This window comes from Dunckerocampus dactyliophorus, chromosome 9, assembly GCF_027744805.1.
Source record: "Dunckerocampus dactyliophorus isolate RoL2022-P2 chromosome 9, RoL_Ddac_1.1, whole genome shotgun sequence".
NCBI classification, from domain to species: Eukaryota; Metazoa; Chordata; class Actinopteri; order Syngnathiformes; family Syngnathidae; genus Dunckerocampus; species Dunckerocampus dactyliophorus.
In genome coordinates, this window is record NC_072827.1 from 25,472,476 (window position 1) to 25,490,651 (window position 18,176).

At 40.0% G+C, this 18,176-nt stretch overlaps 2 protein-coding genes across 2 annotated transcripts; both read left to right on the plus strand.

Moving 5' to 3' along the window:
- Window positions 1-1,355: 1,355 nt before the first annotated feature.
- cops8 (COP9 signalosome subunit 8) lies at window positions 1,356-15,210 on the plus strand. The gene is made up of 7 exons (XM_054787732.1): window positions 1,356-1,520; window positions 2,760-2,830; window positions 3,589-3,637; window positions 6,300-6,432; window positions 13,260-13,367; window positions 13,458-13,520; window positions 14,933-15,210. Exons 1-7 carry the CDS (start codon window positions 1,449-1,451, stop codon window positions 15,010-15,012), a joined length of 576 nt encoding a protein of 191 aa, XP_054643707.1. The 5' UTR covers window positions 1,356-1,448; the 3' UTR covers window positions 15,013-15,210.
- trim63b (tripartite motif containing 63b) lies at window positions 6,439-11,720 on the plus strand. The gene has a single exon (XM_054787731.1). It carries the CDS (start codon window positions 10,152-10,154, stop codon window positions 11,190-11,192), a length of 1,041 nt encoding a protein of 346 aa, XP_054643706.1. The 5' UTR covers window positions 6,439-10,151; the 3' UTR covers window positions 11,193-11,720.
- Window positions 15,211-18,176: the final 2,966 nt, after the last annotated feature.

The window sequence follows — 18,176 nt, forward strand, 5'->3', positions numbered from 1 at the left end:
AGCAACAACGGCAATCAAGCTCGGACGTGTTGTTGGTTGTCCTCAAAGGAGGAGGAAGATGTCGTCGAGATACACGAAAAATGTCCAAGCATATACCGTCACACGTCATTGATGAGGGCTTGAAAAACAGCTGGCATGTTGGTGAGGCCAAAAGGCATGACGAGGTACTCGAAATCCAGTGGGGTCTTAAATGTGGTCTTGCGAAGCACCGTGGAGCGGGGTAAAGGAAGCGTCAAGAAGCGGAAAGGGATACTTCTTCTTAGCTGTAATCTTGTTAAGCTCCCAGTAATCAATACATGGGCGTAAAGACTTGTCTGTTTTTCCACAAAAAAAAAAAAAGCGGTGACGATGAGGGGCCAATGAGATCAGAATCCAGGGATGTGGAAATGTACTCGTCTAAAAAATTCTGTTCAGGCTGAGAGGTGTTGTACAACCTTGAACTGGGTAACGGCGCATCCGGGAGTAGTTCAATGGCACAATCGGTCAATGAGGTGGCAAAGACATTATGATTCTTCATCAATCTCCTCATCTGGCTGAGGAGAGGATAATGGAAACAAGGTGGGAGCCGAACTTAAATAATGAGCATGACAAGCCAAATGCTCCAATTCTTAATTTTGAAGTTAGCCCAGTCAATAGAAGGATTATGAAACTCTAGCCTGGTAATACCTAGAACTAAGGGAGCAGAACGAGAGGGCATAACAAACAAATGAATGGATTCAGTATGGCTACTGGACAGAGAAAGCCGAGGAAGATATGTCTGGTCCGAGACCGTGGCCAGGAGACGCCCGTCCGTCTAAGGAGCGAACCACCACAGGCTTGATAAGTACCAGAACGGGGATCTTATGTTCACTGGCACAATTTTCATCAATAAAATAATCTACACGAGAGTCAATGAGTATGGTAACATTAGTGGAAGCACCAGACCAAAACAGGATACCTTGAATTTGCAATCGAGCAGGCTTGCAGTCTACCGCCACACAACCTCCCGGCAGCTCCTACTGCCTGGCCTGGCCTGGCTGAGCTGCATGCGGAGACAACACTATCTGTCCGCCGCCGACAGACAGCTGCCAGCGACCTCAGCTTCTTCCTATTTCTTTTCACACATGTGTATTTGTGCAATTATAACCTAAATGTAATTAATTAAGCATGTCTGAAACAAATGAACCATACAGTAAAATAACGTTTCCCCTTCCAACAAGAGTTTCTGAATAATTAAAAATCGTATTTTTTTTAATATTATTTTTACATTTATTGACTGCCCGTTCCAATGCTCATATTAGCCGGTTTTCCAATCGCCAATGAGGCATGCTTTTATTCCTGTTATTCTAGCGTGTCCACTAGAGGCAGTAACGCTATGATGTGTTGTGAATGGACGAGAATCCCACAAGAGAAGAAAAAATTCAGGAAGGCAAGACAACAACGTCTTCATCTTCGTCATCATCGTCAACATGCCTGCTGCTGTGATTATGGAAGAGAATTTTGACAAACTACTAGAACAATGTGAAGCTCAAGAACTGGAGGTATTGTAATACTTATTTTTAATTTATGTGCCTGTAAAGAAATAGCGTCGGGTGTGTTGTCTGAAGCACCGTGGCGATACAGTTACACTAGCTAACGCTAACAAGACAGCTAAAAACAAACCTCAGTATGGTGTGAGAAGAATGTTGTTTTTATGGTCACCAGCGTTATGTTGCTGGCGGCTAAAGGATGACACATTTAGGCTGGCATTATGACGCCAAACAAGCTAAGCAGTGTAATGTTTACATAGCATTAATATCAGCATTCAGTCGTACATAGCAGACTAAAAGGCTAACAAATTTATCTTGGATTTGAGATAATAGTGTGTGTATTTTTAACCACTGCTATGTCATGTCATTGTAACCACCTGTAGCAAGGTGCGCTGTTAATGCTTCGCGAACGTATTCATTACTTAACATGTGAATTAAACATTTCCTACGGCGGCCGACAGCAACGTCCGAACGTTCCAAACACAGAAGTGATGCAAAACCAAAAACACCATAAACCACATGCAACGGGGCAATGCTGCAAAATCAAAATCAAACTGTTGCAGTCACATAAACCGTGCAGGATCAAAAACAAATGCAAAAGAAAAATATTGCAAATGCCAAAAACACACACAAGCCTCAAAAACTAATGCATGCAGAAATATAAGTTCACAGAACAAAAGAGAAGGTAGCTAGGTATTCCATTTTGCATTGATTTTTAATCCTGCCGTCTTTATGTGATTGCAGCATTTATCTTTTTTGGGTCAAAGGCTTTTTTAAAAAAAATGTTATACAGTTATGTCCAAAAATATTGCCATGCCAAAGAACACTTTGCCTTTCACGACAGTGGTAATGCACGCTCCTCAGGTTTGTGGAGGTGCCCTGCATGTATTTGTTGTATTGTATTTGATTGCTGAGTAAATGCATGACGTAAGAAACACTTCTTATCTTTCACCTTTAATGCGTGCCTACTCGCTTGTATAGGGTCGAAGTCGTTAAATTGGCAACACTGATCCCTGCTGCTCCATCATCTTCTTCTTTGGCAAAGCAGGAGCGTAGAAGGTGTTATGAAACAAGAGTTACGATGCATACCGCCACAGTCTCATTAGAATGTGCTTGCTTATGAGCGAAGACCAACAGGTCGTGCCAAATCTATTCTGTGGATTGTGAGGGAAACAGTTTTTGCAGTTTTTTCATCTTATTGTTTAGGAATATTGCGTGCATGGAAACATACTGAATTTTGTGTTCCAACAGGCTCCAGGCGGCATTGCAACACCTCAAGTTTATGCTCAGCTGTTGGCGCTTTATTTACTGCATAACGATATGTAAGTTTAATGTGTCTTGTACATTTTCAAGAAAACTTTAGTGACGTTGACAACATCACAATGGTCAAGTGTGGGTAGTACTTGTGATTAGTTGCAAATTGAGCAAAAAAAAAAAAAGAGACTGGTTGAAAGAAAAAAAGCAAATCACTTGTCAGTGATGAGCTAATTTTACATTTCTGATTAGATATTCAGTATACACTATCGGTCAAAAGTTTTAAAACACCCAATTTTTAGAGTTATTTATTGAATAGCTGAAATGGTACAAAGGTAAGTGGTGAAGTTCCAGAGGTTAAAAAAAGAAATAATGTGTATTTCAGAATTATACAAAAAGGCCTGCTTCAGCGGCCACAAAATGGGTCAACAATTTAAAGCTGTGCTGCTAAATGGAGCTTGATCAAGCATGGCAGTTGGTGCAACTCATTCCTACAGGTGTTCTGGAGTACTTCCTACCTCCTCTGCCTGCATAAAAACAGTGTTCGAAACACACTATGGTACTATACCCCCGTGAACAGCATTGTACTGGAGAAAGTCATTTGTTGCTACAAAAATACTAAGAAAAAAGTGATATAACAATGGAAGCGAGACAGACCATCTTAACATTTAAAAATGTAGGGTTTTCCTCCAGAGACATTGGAGTGTTCTAAAACCTTTGACCGGTAGTGTATATTCAGCCAAGTCATAATTGTTTTTATCCACCAAGTCATTGTTCTCAGTTGTCACAACTTCAAATATTTACTTTTCTAATGTGGATTCCTCAGGAATAATGGCAGATATCTTTGGAAGCGGATCCCTCAGGCAATAAAAGCGGTAAGCGGGTTACACTTCACAGTCAGGGTGTCACGAGACACCCAACCCATGAGACAAGATGTTGCACGAGATTGGGTCCACGAGGTCGGGGCGAGACTTTAACATTCATTTTAAGAAAAGTGTAATGTGAAAATATGACTGGACAAACAAACTGTTTAATTTAATGGAGTCTCAAAACAATGGATGTGCATTTTGAAATGTTTATTGTCCCACAAATCGACGCTAACATTTTTGGGGACCAAATAAACTGTTATTATAATATATAATAATAATATTAATAATATATCATCATAATGCAATATTTCATTTTAATATGTAATCTTTCACTCTGTGAAGTTGCGGAATTAGCGTTTGTGACACGTCTTTTCTCACACGCAATTCGTCCTGTCTGCCAAACATTTGCAACATTTCTTGAAATGCTGGCTTTTCAACTGTACTAACAAGCATTTCTTCTGCGATGACTTTCTGTGAACGCACACCATTTTGCGCCATTCCGGTTGTATTTACTTTGCTGACCAAACGTTGGCTGTCGGGTCGAAGGCTCTGCATCTCGATGTGTAGTTTTTTGCCCAGATGGGAAAACTGGGTAAGGTGGATATGTTTGAGGTGAGCAAGCTGATGCCCTTTATGTTGCTACCACTTAAAAATTCGACATACTGGCTCGTTCGTTTTGATGGGCTCACCTTCCTCATGAATATTCAAGCATTGGTCCTCATGAGGCTCCACTCTTGCTGTGTGTATGCTATCAGCCCCACAGCCCCTACAGAGACAAAGCGACTGACAAGAAGTCTCACTCTGTTTGCCGTTGTTTTAGGAAGCATGTGGGTACTGAATCAATGCACAGAGTGAACTCTCTTCCTGGAAGACACACGTACATGCACCTGGCAATATATGGAGGCCAGCAAAGTTATTGAGTTCACTTTCATTTATTACTTTTATTACTACATTAATTTATTATTTATTATAATAAAGTTTTTCGGAACCTTGTCACTTTTTAATCTTGCCAGATCTCGTGACACCCCTACTCCCCATCCATTTTTAATATGTGCAATTCTTCTGGTGCTATCAAAACTGTACTGTTGTTAATTGATATGTCAAGTTGTTATTTTAGAAAGCTCAAGCATTATTTAAAGAAAGGTCACAATTTTTACATTTTATAGAAGCAGTCGGTTTCTTTAGTCCAAAGCCCTCCCCAAGAAGCACCGCTTTATTATAATGATAGGGAAACACTGCAACTCAATTCGTAACAGAAATAAAATACTAATATACAAAAGTCTGTTTGACTTTTGTATCATTTTGAATCGCTCGTTGAACACATGTGACTACATTTGTGTGCGTAATAAGAATGTCATTTAATTATTGTGACCGCTCCTCTCGCAAGTAATTGGCAGCCGCCACGTTCCGCAAATGTAAATAATCAGAACAACTCACAACTGGAAACAATCCACAACGTCAGGGAAGTTGCTGATCAGTATGAAAGCAGGCCAGCGGGGGCCAGGAGAGGGAGGCAAAATCGCACCCAAGTCTGTGACGGTACGATTGGTCACAACCAAAACCTGTCTGTGTCTGAGGTAAACAGTGAAATATTTAAAGAACACAGTGTAGATCCATTTTGAAAATGGGAAGTAAGACAAAATTCTAAAACGTGAGAGGCAGAGAGGAATGTTGATGTGAAGATACCAACAAATATAGTCAGTGGGATTTGTTGGCACCATCAATCAGTTTCCTCTACTGCTTTTTGGATTTTGGAAAATTGGGCAATTTGGTTTATGTCAAAATTAAATATTACTTATTAACATGCAACGCTTGCACGCGTGCAACAGTCAGATCACCTTATTCAGGCTGTACAGAAAGAGAGTGAAAGGGGAGAACCTGATGAGATGGATAATTGATCATTCCACTGTGCGAAAGATCCACATGTTCATTGAAGTTTTAATCCAACCTACAGTATGACTGATTGAAGTCAATTGTGCACATGCTACTGACACTGTTGGTGCATGGCTTAATAGCACCATCTGGTGGATATTAAAAGTAATTGCAGGCAATTTGGATAAAGCGTGTAGAGAGAGACTAAACTACACTAATCACAACAAGTTAAGGATGTTCGGATACAACTTGTCCTCATTAGGGTCACGAGTGAGCTGGAACCTATCCCAGCTGACTTTGGATGAGGTCAGCCAATCACAGGGTACATATACAGTAAACAACCATTCACATTTACACCATTTAGAGTTTTCAGTTAATATAACATGCATGTTTTTGAATGTGGGAGGAAACCAGAGTACCTGAAGAAAACCCATGAACACACGCACGCATGGGGAGACCTTGCAAACTCCACACAGAGATGCCCAAACGGATATTCGCACCCTCGATCGCCTGACTGTGAGGCCAGCATGCCAACTCATTCTCCACTGTGGGGCTTGACTATTGCCTATACATTCAAATCAGTAAAATCCACAAATTAAAATAACAGTTACAACAAAGTGTATGTGAACTGCACATGCTGAGATGCTTTTAAAAGCACCCAGCTCATCTTAAGATAATTAATTTTTTGGTCACATATATTTGGGGATCACTGTTAATACAATACACTATGAAAACCAGAACCTTGATCAGTAAGCAAATGGAACAGTTGTAAATATCTTTTTTTTTTTTAATGCAGGCAAATCCTGAATTAACAGCTATTTGGGCAGTTGGCCAGCGCATATGGCAGCGAGATTTTCCTGGGATCTATACAGCTATTGCAACTTACCAGTGGTCAGAGAATATCCTTCCTGTAATGGAGGCTCTACAAGGTAAGTCTTACATAAACCCTTGTTTTCATTGACTTTCTGTGCGTACATCGGTTTCTTCAGCAAATGATCACATGACAAGGAGGTCGTCAATTCAATCTTTAGTGTAAGTCGAAACTTATACTTAAATTAACACTCACACTGTACACATAACACATGAAGAACATACAGTACAGTAATAACAGAGTAATAAAAAGATTACCTCCAATAATTAAATAAAGCAGTTTTTAAAAGAAAAAAGAGAGCAACTCCTCACATTTATTCCTGTGGTTGTCTTGCATACTGGGAGGGGCGTTGCAACAGAAGGAGTGACAGGCCTATTAGGAGGAAGAAGTCTCAATGATGAGACCACTTCACTGCTTAATTGTCAATGTCGATTTCGTAGGAGGAAAGGAAACAGGTATGCAGCCAGTATTGATCATTGTTTCTCCACTTTTTGAGCATTTTACAATGTCTAATTTCACTTCACTTTCTGAAGAAGTCTGCCTCTTGCTTGGAAAACATAATGAAAAGTTGTCCTTTCTCAGTGTAGCGACGTGCACTTACTAGTTCTCTAGCAAATCTCGTATTTATGAACCAGTCGTTTAGGTTGAAACTAAGTTTTTAATTAATTTATAGAGTGCGGTGTAACCACGAAACGCCACAATTCGATGACCGCAACAGTATAACATCCTTTCAATACAACCAGTTACATCACAAAGATAAAAAGTTCTTTCCAGCCATGCAACAAACCCATAATCATAATCACATGATGTACCTTGTGGTGACAACTAGGTGGCAGTGTTGATGTGTTTTGTGATGTGTTTTGCTTTTTGTTAGAAAAGTGGTCCCCAACCTTTTTTGACCCTTGGGCCGGCTTGTGTTCCCACAAATCTCCCGCAGACTCCCGGGAGTTTGTACAATATAGTGATCAAATTTATCTTATTATTTTGTATTGTGTAAAACTAAGACATGAACAACATCAAATTAAAAGCACAAAACGAATGCAGACCCACCATCCACCAATACAAGCCTGGAGTTTGTTTTTCAGAGAGATTATTACATCGCTGACACATGTGCACGTTAGCACTCAATAAGTCATCAAAACTTAACCTTTATGCATTCCCACATAGTATCAGCATTTAAGACCAAATATGAGCTGAAAGAAAAACGGCAAAATTACAGTATAATAGTCTATCTGTGCTGCATGGGAGAAAGTTAGCACACGCATGATGGTGCGTTCAGGGACCGTCGAACAAAGTGTGACGGGTCGCTGCTTGCAACAAACAACATACAAATGCCAAAACGATGGGATTTGTAACTGCATATTATGGCAAAACAGGAAGGTGGTGTCCCTGTTGATCTCGCTGCCACATCGTGTCTTTGACAAGTCACGTCTTCACTGAAGGTAAAAGTAACCTCAAATGTTCATTTATCCCTTTCGTTCGTCATTTATATGTATTTATATGCCTTTCAAATTGTTTTCTTTATGTCAAACTGTAATTGTAGAACTATTAAAAACAGTGAAGCATACTTAGTTATATGTTGAAATCCTGTGCTTTTTGTTGTTAAGGTTACAAAGAACACTTACGCAAGTCTTGAAAACATTGATAACAAATTGACAAAATCACAAGCTGGTGCAATATTATTGAAAAAATAACCCTCAAACAATTGCAACTTTTGCCGCAACGTTTTGAAAAAGCTGCTGCCAAATCAGGCATTTTAGGCTGCGACAATCACAAAAAAGCTCACGAAATCCTGGAGGGACCGTATAATCATTGTAATGATACACTATATAGGTTGTATGTTTTGTTATTGGCAACACTATGCATTTGTACAGGAATTTGTTGTGACCCTCATCAGTAAACCAGAGAGGATTCCTGTTTACATCTTCACCGAGAGTTATGTAGATTTCTGTCATCATCCAGCTCTCAAGTGACATTGTTATTGGCATGCATGATTGTATAACAATCATCAGGGGCCACCAGTTGAACACTGCTTCAACCCAGCTGTTTCCCCAGACGGAAAACAAGTTGATAAAGTTAGCAGCTATTTTTGTACAATTTAAAACACCATGTCATGATACTTGCAAGGTGTTGGAACATAAACTGTTGAATAAAGCAGTTTGTAATTCCACATACTAAACACAAAATAATAGTTTGTCTTTTGGCTTTAGATTTATACTTTGGGACATGTGCATCATTTTGATGTTCACTTTTGCAAGAGTTTAATAATAGCTTATGCGTCATGTTTGCGGTGCCTCGTGTTGAGCTGCCAGGCGTGTTGACGTACAGTATGTCACAAGGCACTTAGGAAGTCAGGCATGAGAATTGCTTGGTGGATCTGTTGACAATTGTGAACTGAACAACTTCACATTAGCATTTAGTTTCATGTGGGTTTTAGTATGAAAGCAGTTTTAATAGACTATTGCTTTTCTACTGTTTTTTGTATGCCATCAGTGGAAAACCATTCAAGTTATTAAAAACACATGACATAACATTTATTTATTTTGAACTTACGTTTCAGCTGCCGAAGTATAACGCCTCATTGTGCACCAAACTCATTGTGCTGCATCCAAAACATGTACTTCAACCAAACCTCGACAAAACGTTACACCCCATTAAACGTAAACGGCGTATTCCACACACAGCGTTGCTAAAAGTCAATCAAGAAAGTGCAAAGGAGCTGACGTCCGCATTGGCACACGATGTGAACTTCAGAGTAGTTCCAGGTTCTTTCTGTTTTTGTTTTTTGTCAAAAACCAGACAATTACACAAGTCACACTGATTCAACATCAGAAATATTGTGATTTTATGTAAGTGCAATTTTTGTTCAGAGACAATTTTATTTTCATTGGGGTTTTTCTGTCTTTTTTTTGTTTGTTGAATTAATTTTATATAAAAGCTCCATTTACAATGTTAAATACTCTTGAGAAAATGTTGCTTTTGATATGGAGTACTTGCATTATTATGCCATATATTATTTAATTAATGAAAAAAAAATTGACGATAATATTGTTTATCTGCAATAATTTGTGGGACAGTTGTCGTCCATCAAAATTTGTTATCGTGACATGTACATGTAAAGAAGTGTGTGTATTATCATGTTTTTATAGATTATTACCGACTCATCGTTAATGGGATATCTTTTCTGTGGAGAAAACATAAACATTTTCCTGAGGGGAAAAAAATGCTAACTAATGTTTTGACCAAAAATCTGCGAATTTGCAGGACCGTGAATGCTGAATCGGAAATGTGCGGGGGTCCACTGTTATACAATTGTGCAACCACCCACTTGACACTATGTTCACAGTTACTTGTTTACCATTTGGATTGTACCCCTTCTGTCATGCGGGGTTCCTTTTAAGCCAGTCACATGTACCCTGTTTATTTCTCAGTCCACCATGTCTCTCAATGTTGGCTGGTGCACATCGCCAACTGGAACATGTGACACGTGGTGCAATGGGTAGGTGGGGGCCCATTTCTGTGAAAACCTTCCTGGCCAGCAAGCAGTTGGGAATGTGTGCTTTGGTTGGTTAGATCAAATGTCACCAGCTGTAAGGGGGTGGTATAAAGGACAGTGCTGCTAGTTCCCAGCCAGTGTAGCAGTAGCTGGACATGATATCATAAGCGGAAACACTGAAAAGAGTGGAGCAGATCCTGCTATTTATTTAAAAAACAACAATTTGAAGCTGACCAAGAAAAAGAACTTCAGCTGATAGCTCCTGAAAACAACTTTCCATCATGGATCTTCAGAGGACAGGATCATTGGTTCGCCCTCCAAGCCCCATGGACAGCCTTGAGAAGCAGCTGAGCTGCCCCATCTGCCTGGACATGTTCACCAAACCTGTTGTCATCCTCCCCTGCCAACACAACTTGTGCCGAAGCTGTGCCAGTGACCTCTATGACTCGCGCAATCCATACCGCTTCTCGGGTGGTGTTTTTCGCTGTCCTACATGCAGGTTTGAGGTTGTGCTTGACCGCCACGGTGTCCATGGGCTCCAGCGGAACCTGTTGGTCGAGAATATCATCGACATCTATAAGCAGCAGCAAGAAGTGAGTGGCAATGGAAACACAGAAACCTCCCTGAAGCCTAAAGAGTCAAAAGAGCCAATGTGTCAGGAACATGAAGATGAGAGAATCAACATCTATTGCACAACGTGCCAGACCCCCACTTGCTCCATGTGCAAAGTGTTTGGCCAGCATAAAGACTGTGAGGTGGCGCCTTTAGAAAGTGTTTATCAGTCCCAAAAGGGTGAACTGAGCAACGCTATCGACAGTCTGGTGGCCAGTAATGCACGCTTACAGTCTCTACTTATCCAGATGGAAGATGCTTGCCGCGCTGTACAAGAAAATGCCCAGCGTGCTAAACAAGGCTTAGCGGAACGCTTTGACCTGTTGTATGCTGTCCTGGAGGAGCGAAAAACCATACTGCTGGAGCAAATTGGGAAAGAGCAAGATGAGAAGGTGGCTGCTCTACGGGCACTGGCTCAGCGTTACGGCGAACGACTTCAGGCGAGCTCCGAGCTGACAGACTCAGCTGTGAGGGCATTGGAGCAGAGTGGTGCTGCTGAGTTTTTGTTGGCATCCAAGGGCCTGATCACGCAAACCAAAGATGCAGCTAAAAGCTCAATGGGAGAAGACCGACCAGAGCCAGGGTTTGAGAAGATGGATCATTTCACTGTGTCGACAGAGCACGTTGAAACGGTCCTGGCAAAGATTGACTTTGGGTCAGGTGATGATGAAGATGATGATTTTGATGACGCTGAGGAAGAGGAGGAATAATGGAAACTGAAGTGATGGTGGACTTGTTGAAAACACTGCTGTGCTTTTGAAGGTTTTCCAATGGGAGTATGGCAAGGACCTGTGGATGTTAATAATATAAAGTAATGAGGGATGTGGGATAGAATTACTTGCCAGTCTTTCAGTGCAATATTTAACATCAATGTTGAATCCATAACTTTCCTTACCTTTTTATACTTTTGTACTTCTGAACCACTTGAATGTTGGTGTTAAGAGGAAAAAATGTCAAGTTTAATATAAAGAATGTCTAAGATTGTTTTTGTTTCATTCAAATGTAGCTTATGGTTAGATATTTTGCATTGTCACATTGTCTTGGGTGAACCTGAAATAAAGTGCATGACCTTCTTTATTGTTAGCTCTAATCAGAAAACTAAGTTTATAGGAAGAGCTCATTCAAAAAGTATGGATTTTCTTTGGAGTGTTTCCATCAGAATGTGTCCCCAGTATGCTGCTGCTCTTACTTGGCTTTAGACTGTATTTAAAAATAAAAGCATCGCTATGTCCTGTCGACTTTGCCTTTGCCGGTGAAAAGTGGAGTCTATTTTTAAGAGGTGAGAGGGTGAGAAGTGATAGCTGCCCTAGAATAGACTGCCAAAGAAGCACAGGCGAGGTCCTGTTTCCCCTTCTATAAAACTGCGGTCCTCCACTCAGACATCTTCTCTCAGCATGCTTCGGGCCAACTCTGGAGTGTCAGAAGGACGTACTGAGAGTGACTGTTCCAGTTGCTGCTCCTGTCATCTCCCAAGGGTCAAGAGGCAGTGATAAAAATACATGTCTACTTCGGGGCTGGGTTACAGAAAGCCCCTTGAGATGACCTGTTTGGCTCCGTTGGGGGAATTGCTCACGACTCATTGGTTTCCAATATGCTGCTCATCCATTGCCAGAAAATTGTTCCGGCACCAGTAGCCGTTTTATTAAGTGTCATACATTTTCACTTTTAACAAATGCAAGTTCAACACTGACTTAATATTTCTATTCCTCATTTCATAATGTAGTCATTTTTCAAGTCTTTCTGACTACCATACAACACAAAATAATTACTACTTAAGAGGGGTAAATATTTCACTGCTTATAAAACCTTTACAAAATGTAACGTATTCCATCCTGACACATCATCATAGATAAGCACAGCAGTAGAGAGAGAGAAGACAGGACAGAAGTATGGGAAAACACTTGACAAATCTTTTGACTTCTCCCAGCTGTCTTTTCTCGTCCACCGTGTTATTGTCACGGCTGCTAGCTGCTGCGGATGACCAGAAGTGGACTGTTGATACACATATAAACTGTTGCTAGGATATAAAACACGTAAGGCCACAACCCTGAGGCATTAATGCGAGAGCTGCTGGAGCAGTAGTGCACAAAGCACACGGCAGTTTGTGTGACACTTGCAGCTAAAATAAGACAGATAATTCTAAGTGGACTGTAACAATTATAGGTGTAAAATTATATATACACAGTGTATACTGTACAATAATAATACATTGTTTTTTGTCATTAATCTATTCCAAAAGGTCAGGTGAAAACCAAGACATACGAAAACCAAATATTTTTTTTCCATAGGAAATAATGAAAAATCTGTCCTAAATAAAAAAAAAAAAGAAATACCCACAGATGCCTCTAACGCTCAGAAATACGCACTGCGCTTGAACCCCTTATCAGTTTATGGCGGCGTACTTGAAAGGAGGACGGAAGGAGACTGACAGAGAGTTGTTCATCGTTCTGTGTTAATTTTCTGAACAAATGAACCACCCACACACAATAAAGATGGTTGAAGGACTCCCTGGTCGGAATCTGTCAGACTGAGACCAGTTTGTCAGGCGCACTGTTTGGCCGTACGATAACCGAGACATATTTGTTGCCATCATTTTTCTAAAACTGGATCCAGTGCAGAGAAAAAAAGAGTTTCCACTCTATATATGAACATAGTTTTAAATATTTTTTAACGCAATGTGGCCCACAAGTCAAAAGGTTTGCCCACCCCTGCCTTATTAAACACAGGGTGCCAGACAGTTGTCCACTCATGTCATTGTTCTCTGATTTGGTACACAGAGAGTACGCGGCAAAGGGCCTATGGGTTAGTAGCGCAGGCATACACTTCCATCACTGCAGAGGATTTTGCTGCCTTTGTGGGCTACTCAGTGGAGGAGGCTGTCAAAGGTAAGTCATGGCACAATCACAATGCAGGGATGACATTTTTGTTCAGAACAGAATTGGAGAGATTTACTTTCTTTTACCGTCTGTGTGAAGGTGTGGTGAGTCAGGGCTGGCAGGCAGACCCCACTACCAGGATGGTAATGCCTAAAAAGCCAGGTAGGTGGCAGTATTGCTTTTTTTTTTTACTGTAGACATAAATAATGTTAAATCTACCACCTTAATGAGACAACAATTAACATATTCTGTATAGTTTCTCATCCTCCCCCGTTTGTTAGAGTTCTATTGCGTCATCACATGTCCTCAAAAGGTTCATGAAGTGGAAACATTTAGAATGATGCAAACAGATAAGAAGGAGGTTTTGGTCTGACCTCATTTCTGTAACCACAACAACATCTGCGGCACACATGTTCCACATGAAACAAGTTTGCTCACTCATCATTGATCAGGACAGCGTGCCACTGCTATGAAAACCTTTTTTGGTGATCAACTCCATCTTTTGAACGAAATCATCTCCTTTGAGAGGAACGTAACGTGATGCAATATGCTTTTTTTTGAAATAAGTCTCAATTTATACAACTCTGTTAGCTGTTTTGTTAACGTGACAGGGGAAGCAGTGAGCTCATAGGCAGATGTTGGCAACGTGTTGAACCGGAAACCTCTCGTCTCCTAGCCGTGTCGAGTTAAACCACGTGGACTGCAGCGAGTAAATCAGAGATCCAGCGGGAGGAATACGTTTTTGATCCCCTACTGATTTTCTAAGTTTAGCCCATTAAACAGATATGAAGAGTACATCATTTTTATGGTGGATTTACGTTTATAAAGAGAGAGAGAGAAAGAATGTCAACAAATTCCAGAAAAAACATGAAGTAAAGGTTATAAATGGATTTTTATCTGATTGCAGGAAATAAGTATTTGATCAATGAGCAAGCATTCTGTCTGCCACAGACGGGTTATGTCTCCATGAAACACACACGTTAGTTCCTTTTCGGAAAGTATTCCTAATCACAACTCTTTATGTGAATAAAGATATCTGTGGAAAAAAAACAGCCTCTGCCATTCAAACCTCTCCACCAGCATGGGCAAGACCAAAGAGCTGTTAAAGGACCTCAGGGACAAGGTTGATTCCCCTGGGGGGGTCGGGATGTTTATGAGAGAGCCAAAAAATGCAAGGGAGGAGCTGGTTAATGATGTCAAGTGAGTTGGGAGCACGGTCACCAAGAAAAGCATTAGTAACACACTTTGCTGTTATGGATTGAGATCCTGCAGAGCCCACAATGTCCCCCTGCTAAAGAAGACACGTGTCGGCCAGCCCGTCTGACGTTTGGCAATCAACACCTGAATGACGCAGACAAGGCTTGGGAGAATGTCATGTGGTCACACAAGACTAAAATTGAGCTCTCTGGCATCATAGAATGGATGTGTTTGGAGGCGAAATACATTTTCAAATTAAGTACATACTTCCCCCCCCCCCCCAGTATTACGTAACATCGTTCACACTCATGAAGGAATTCTTTGATTACTCAGCCGTTGTCCCCTTGTCGATCTGCCGTCAATGTTTCTCTGAACAGATCCTCCGCCTGTTTCATCTGTTCCAAATGAGCAGCAGTTGGCCAGACTCACCGACTACGTGGCTTTCCTGGAGAACTGATAACCACCGTCACCCTTTCCATCTGCGTGGGACTAAAAGAGATTGTGGCCATTTTTTGATACCAGTAATACACTCATGTGTTTGTTATAAGCTTTATGTAGTATTTGTGTGTCTGTTGATCTGATGTGATCAAATTATTCCATACAAATTAGTCCTACAGAATAAAAATCTATCAACCAATCTGCAGCACAAATCTCATGTCATTTGTGGGGCAGTGCTGAAACTTGTTAGCATCTATCGTAACATCATTTGCTGTTTGCAGAGGCTGCCAAAGAAATTCTAATGATGTAATTCAAAGTTATCCACAAGACACATCTATTTTTTTTCTTTCAAGATTCTGAGTTGACATTTTGAGTCGACCGTAACCCTCCTTGTCTGAGAAGGGAGGATGTTCAAGGTACTTGGCATCAAGTTAAATGGAGGCGAAGTACTCGTCAAAGACTTCAAGGAACTGCACAAATATTAAAGATGACGTCATCACAACCTACAAGGAAATAAAACAATCGCAATTCTCCAAAAATAACAGATACGTCAAATCCAATAATATTCAGCAATACATTTTAGTCACTGATGATTACCACTAAGTTATTGCGTAATGTAGATCCACAAATTGCTTACAAATTGTGTGGCTCCGCCAAACTTATGACTCCAGTATTTATAAATTTACTGTGTCTTCGCTTCACAGTACTTTACAGTACCGTACTTATTTTCACATGCATGGGGTCAAAGACTCTTCTCAGAGTTAAATTACTATTTTAAATACAAACACATAACTGGCAAAGAATGAATATCCTGAGATCTACTGCAATGCGTGTTTGTGTCAAACGTTTATGAACACGTGCTGACAAACCAGTGCCTAGACGTGTTGAAGCAGCAGCAGCCTCATGACTGTGCAGCATGTCAGCTACGGAGTACAATTTGAGAAGCTACCCGACTCCTGCCGGCCTGCAAGTCATCTGTAAGACGTAAATTTGGTTTTCGTGACACGTGCGCGCACACAAATACATTGGAGTGAATGCAATGATGCACGAGGAGCTTTTCACTGTGTTCTTCTGGACAAGTCTGAACACGTGGGCAAAAAGGCATTTTTTATACAATTGTACAGTGCGTGTACATGTATGTAGGCTATGAAACAAAAAGTTGAACAAATGACAAATTCATATCAAATCTCAGGACAAAAGGATAGCTGCATATACAATTCAACTACTGCCAGCATATTTTGCATATTTCTGTTTTTTGCACTGCGGCACACCACAATATTGTGCGTACACACACACACACACACACACACAAGTGTTCTGTATCAAATTACACTTATAGTTGTCAGCACAACAGTAACTCTCGCCATTTTTGCGATTCTGAAAGGTCCATATGGCTTCCACATTGTCGACCACTTTGTAATTCACGTTTCCTGTCTTTCCTGCTTGTTGGGGAGAGATGAGTTCATGTTGTATTCTACAGGGTGTCCCCTAAAATATACACACATTGTACAAAAACATTTTCATTTAATTCAGAATTTATTAATGCAAAAAAGAATACACCATCAAATTATTTAAAAAATAATTACAATGAATGACAATATGTTTTATATATTAATTTATTGTAAATAAATATATAGAAAATATTAATGAATGAACACAAAATATAAAATAAAACTTTTAATTGCTAAAGATGAGGCAGCAAAAGGACCTGTCATTAATTTCACAAGAATGAGTGAGTGTTCCAACATGTCCACAAATAGCGATGACTGATGTTGGTGAGGTCACCTTTGTTAATAAAGATGACCTCTCATGATACACGCCATGGGAGACACTACAGGTGCCCCAATGTTTTCCACCAAGGGCCATTTTGACACTTAAATTTCTAAAAAGGCTAAAATCAACCCAACATATTAAACCATAGTAATATGATAAGTATATTATACGTATAAATGTAAGTATAAGTAAAAAACAAGTTATAAACTTTTTGTTAATAGTCGGCAACGTGTATTATTATTAGTTTGTATTTTATTGTATTTTTATTATTACCAGTATTAGTCCCAGCATTTTGTGTTTTTGTAGTTTTCTACTGAAATTGTATTTTTAGACTGTGACAAGGGCCAATAAAATACAAGCTGTGGGCCACAAATGACCCCTGGTCTGCAATTTGGACAAGCCTGGTATAAACAGGGGCAAGGGGTGTGGAGACTGCTAATTGGGCCTTTGGGGGCAATGTGTATTTTAGGTGCCAAAGATTGTTAGTATTAGTGTTATGACGAGATTAAAACGTGATGAGATTCAGAAAAAAACATCATTGATATAAATAATCATTAATATTCTTTAATTAATCACAAGATGAATGAAAATGAACTCAGTAATTCTACCGGACGCGTTATATTGCATGCATGTCTGTTTTCCTCTTCTCTCGCCGCCAAGCAGCCAGGAAGAGGGTTCACTCTGTGCTTTGCTCCATTAAACAACGGCTTGAACGAAGTGAGCCCTCTTGTCAGCCATACAGTCATTTTGTCTCTGTGTGAGGGGAGGCGGGGCTGCTAGCATACACACAGCAGAAGAGTGTTGCCTCGTGAGGAGCAATGCAAGGTAACGTAGTAGGAATTAGGAGGGAAAAAAATGCCTTCCAAAGCCAAATGCCACAGCCCCGGTGTGGGGATATTTTGTTTCCACAAGGATACAAAAACACTACAGTACAGCGGAACGGCGCCAGGACGAAAAGACACGGTCACAGGAGTGAAATATCTTGTGTTGATCATTACGGTTGATTAAAATTCAAACAAAGTTTTGACTTTTTTGAGTGTTTAAACAAGAGAGAAATGTGAGAAAATGTTATTGGCTGTCTGAAACAAGTTTATAAAGTGTATGGTGAGAGGTTTTACAGCCTTAAAAAATATATAATAATTGTAAAAAAAAAAAAAAGAAAAGAAATTGGCTACTTTGCGGATTTAACTTATTGCGGGCTATTTTAGGAATCTATTCTCCGCGATAAATGAGAGAACACTGTATATATAATTATGATATAACATTAGTGGTTCATTTGGTGTCAAAATAATATTGTTATATAATTATTTAGATTTATTTTTATTTTTCACTCAGTTAAATTAAAAAGTCTGTTTGTCCAGTCATGTATTTCTTTTCATTGATCTTGAAATCTTGTCCCGTCCCGTTCTC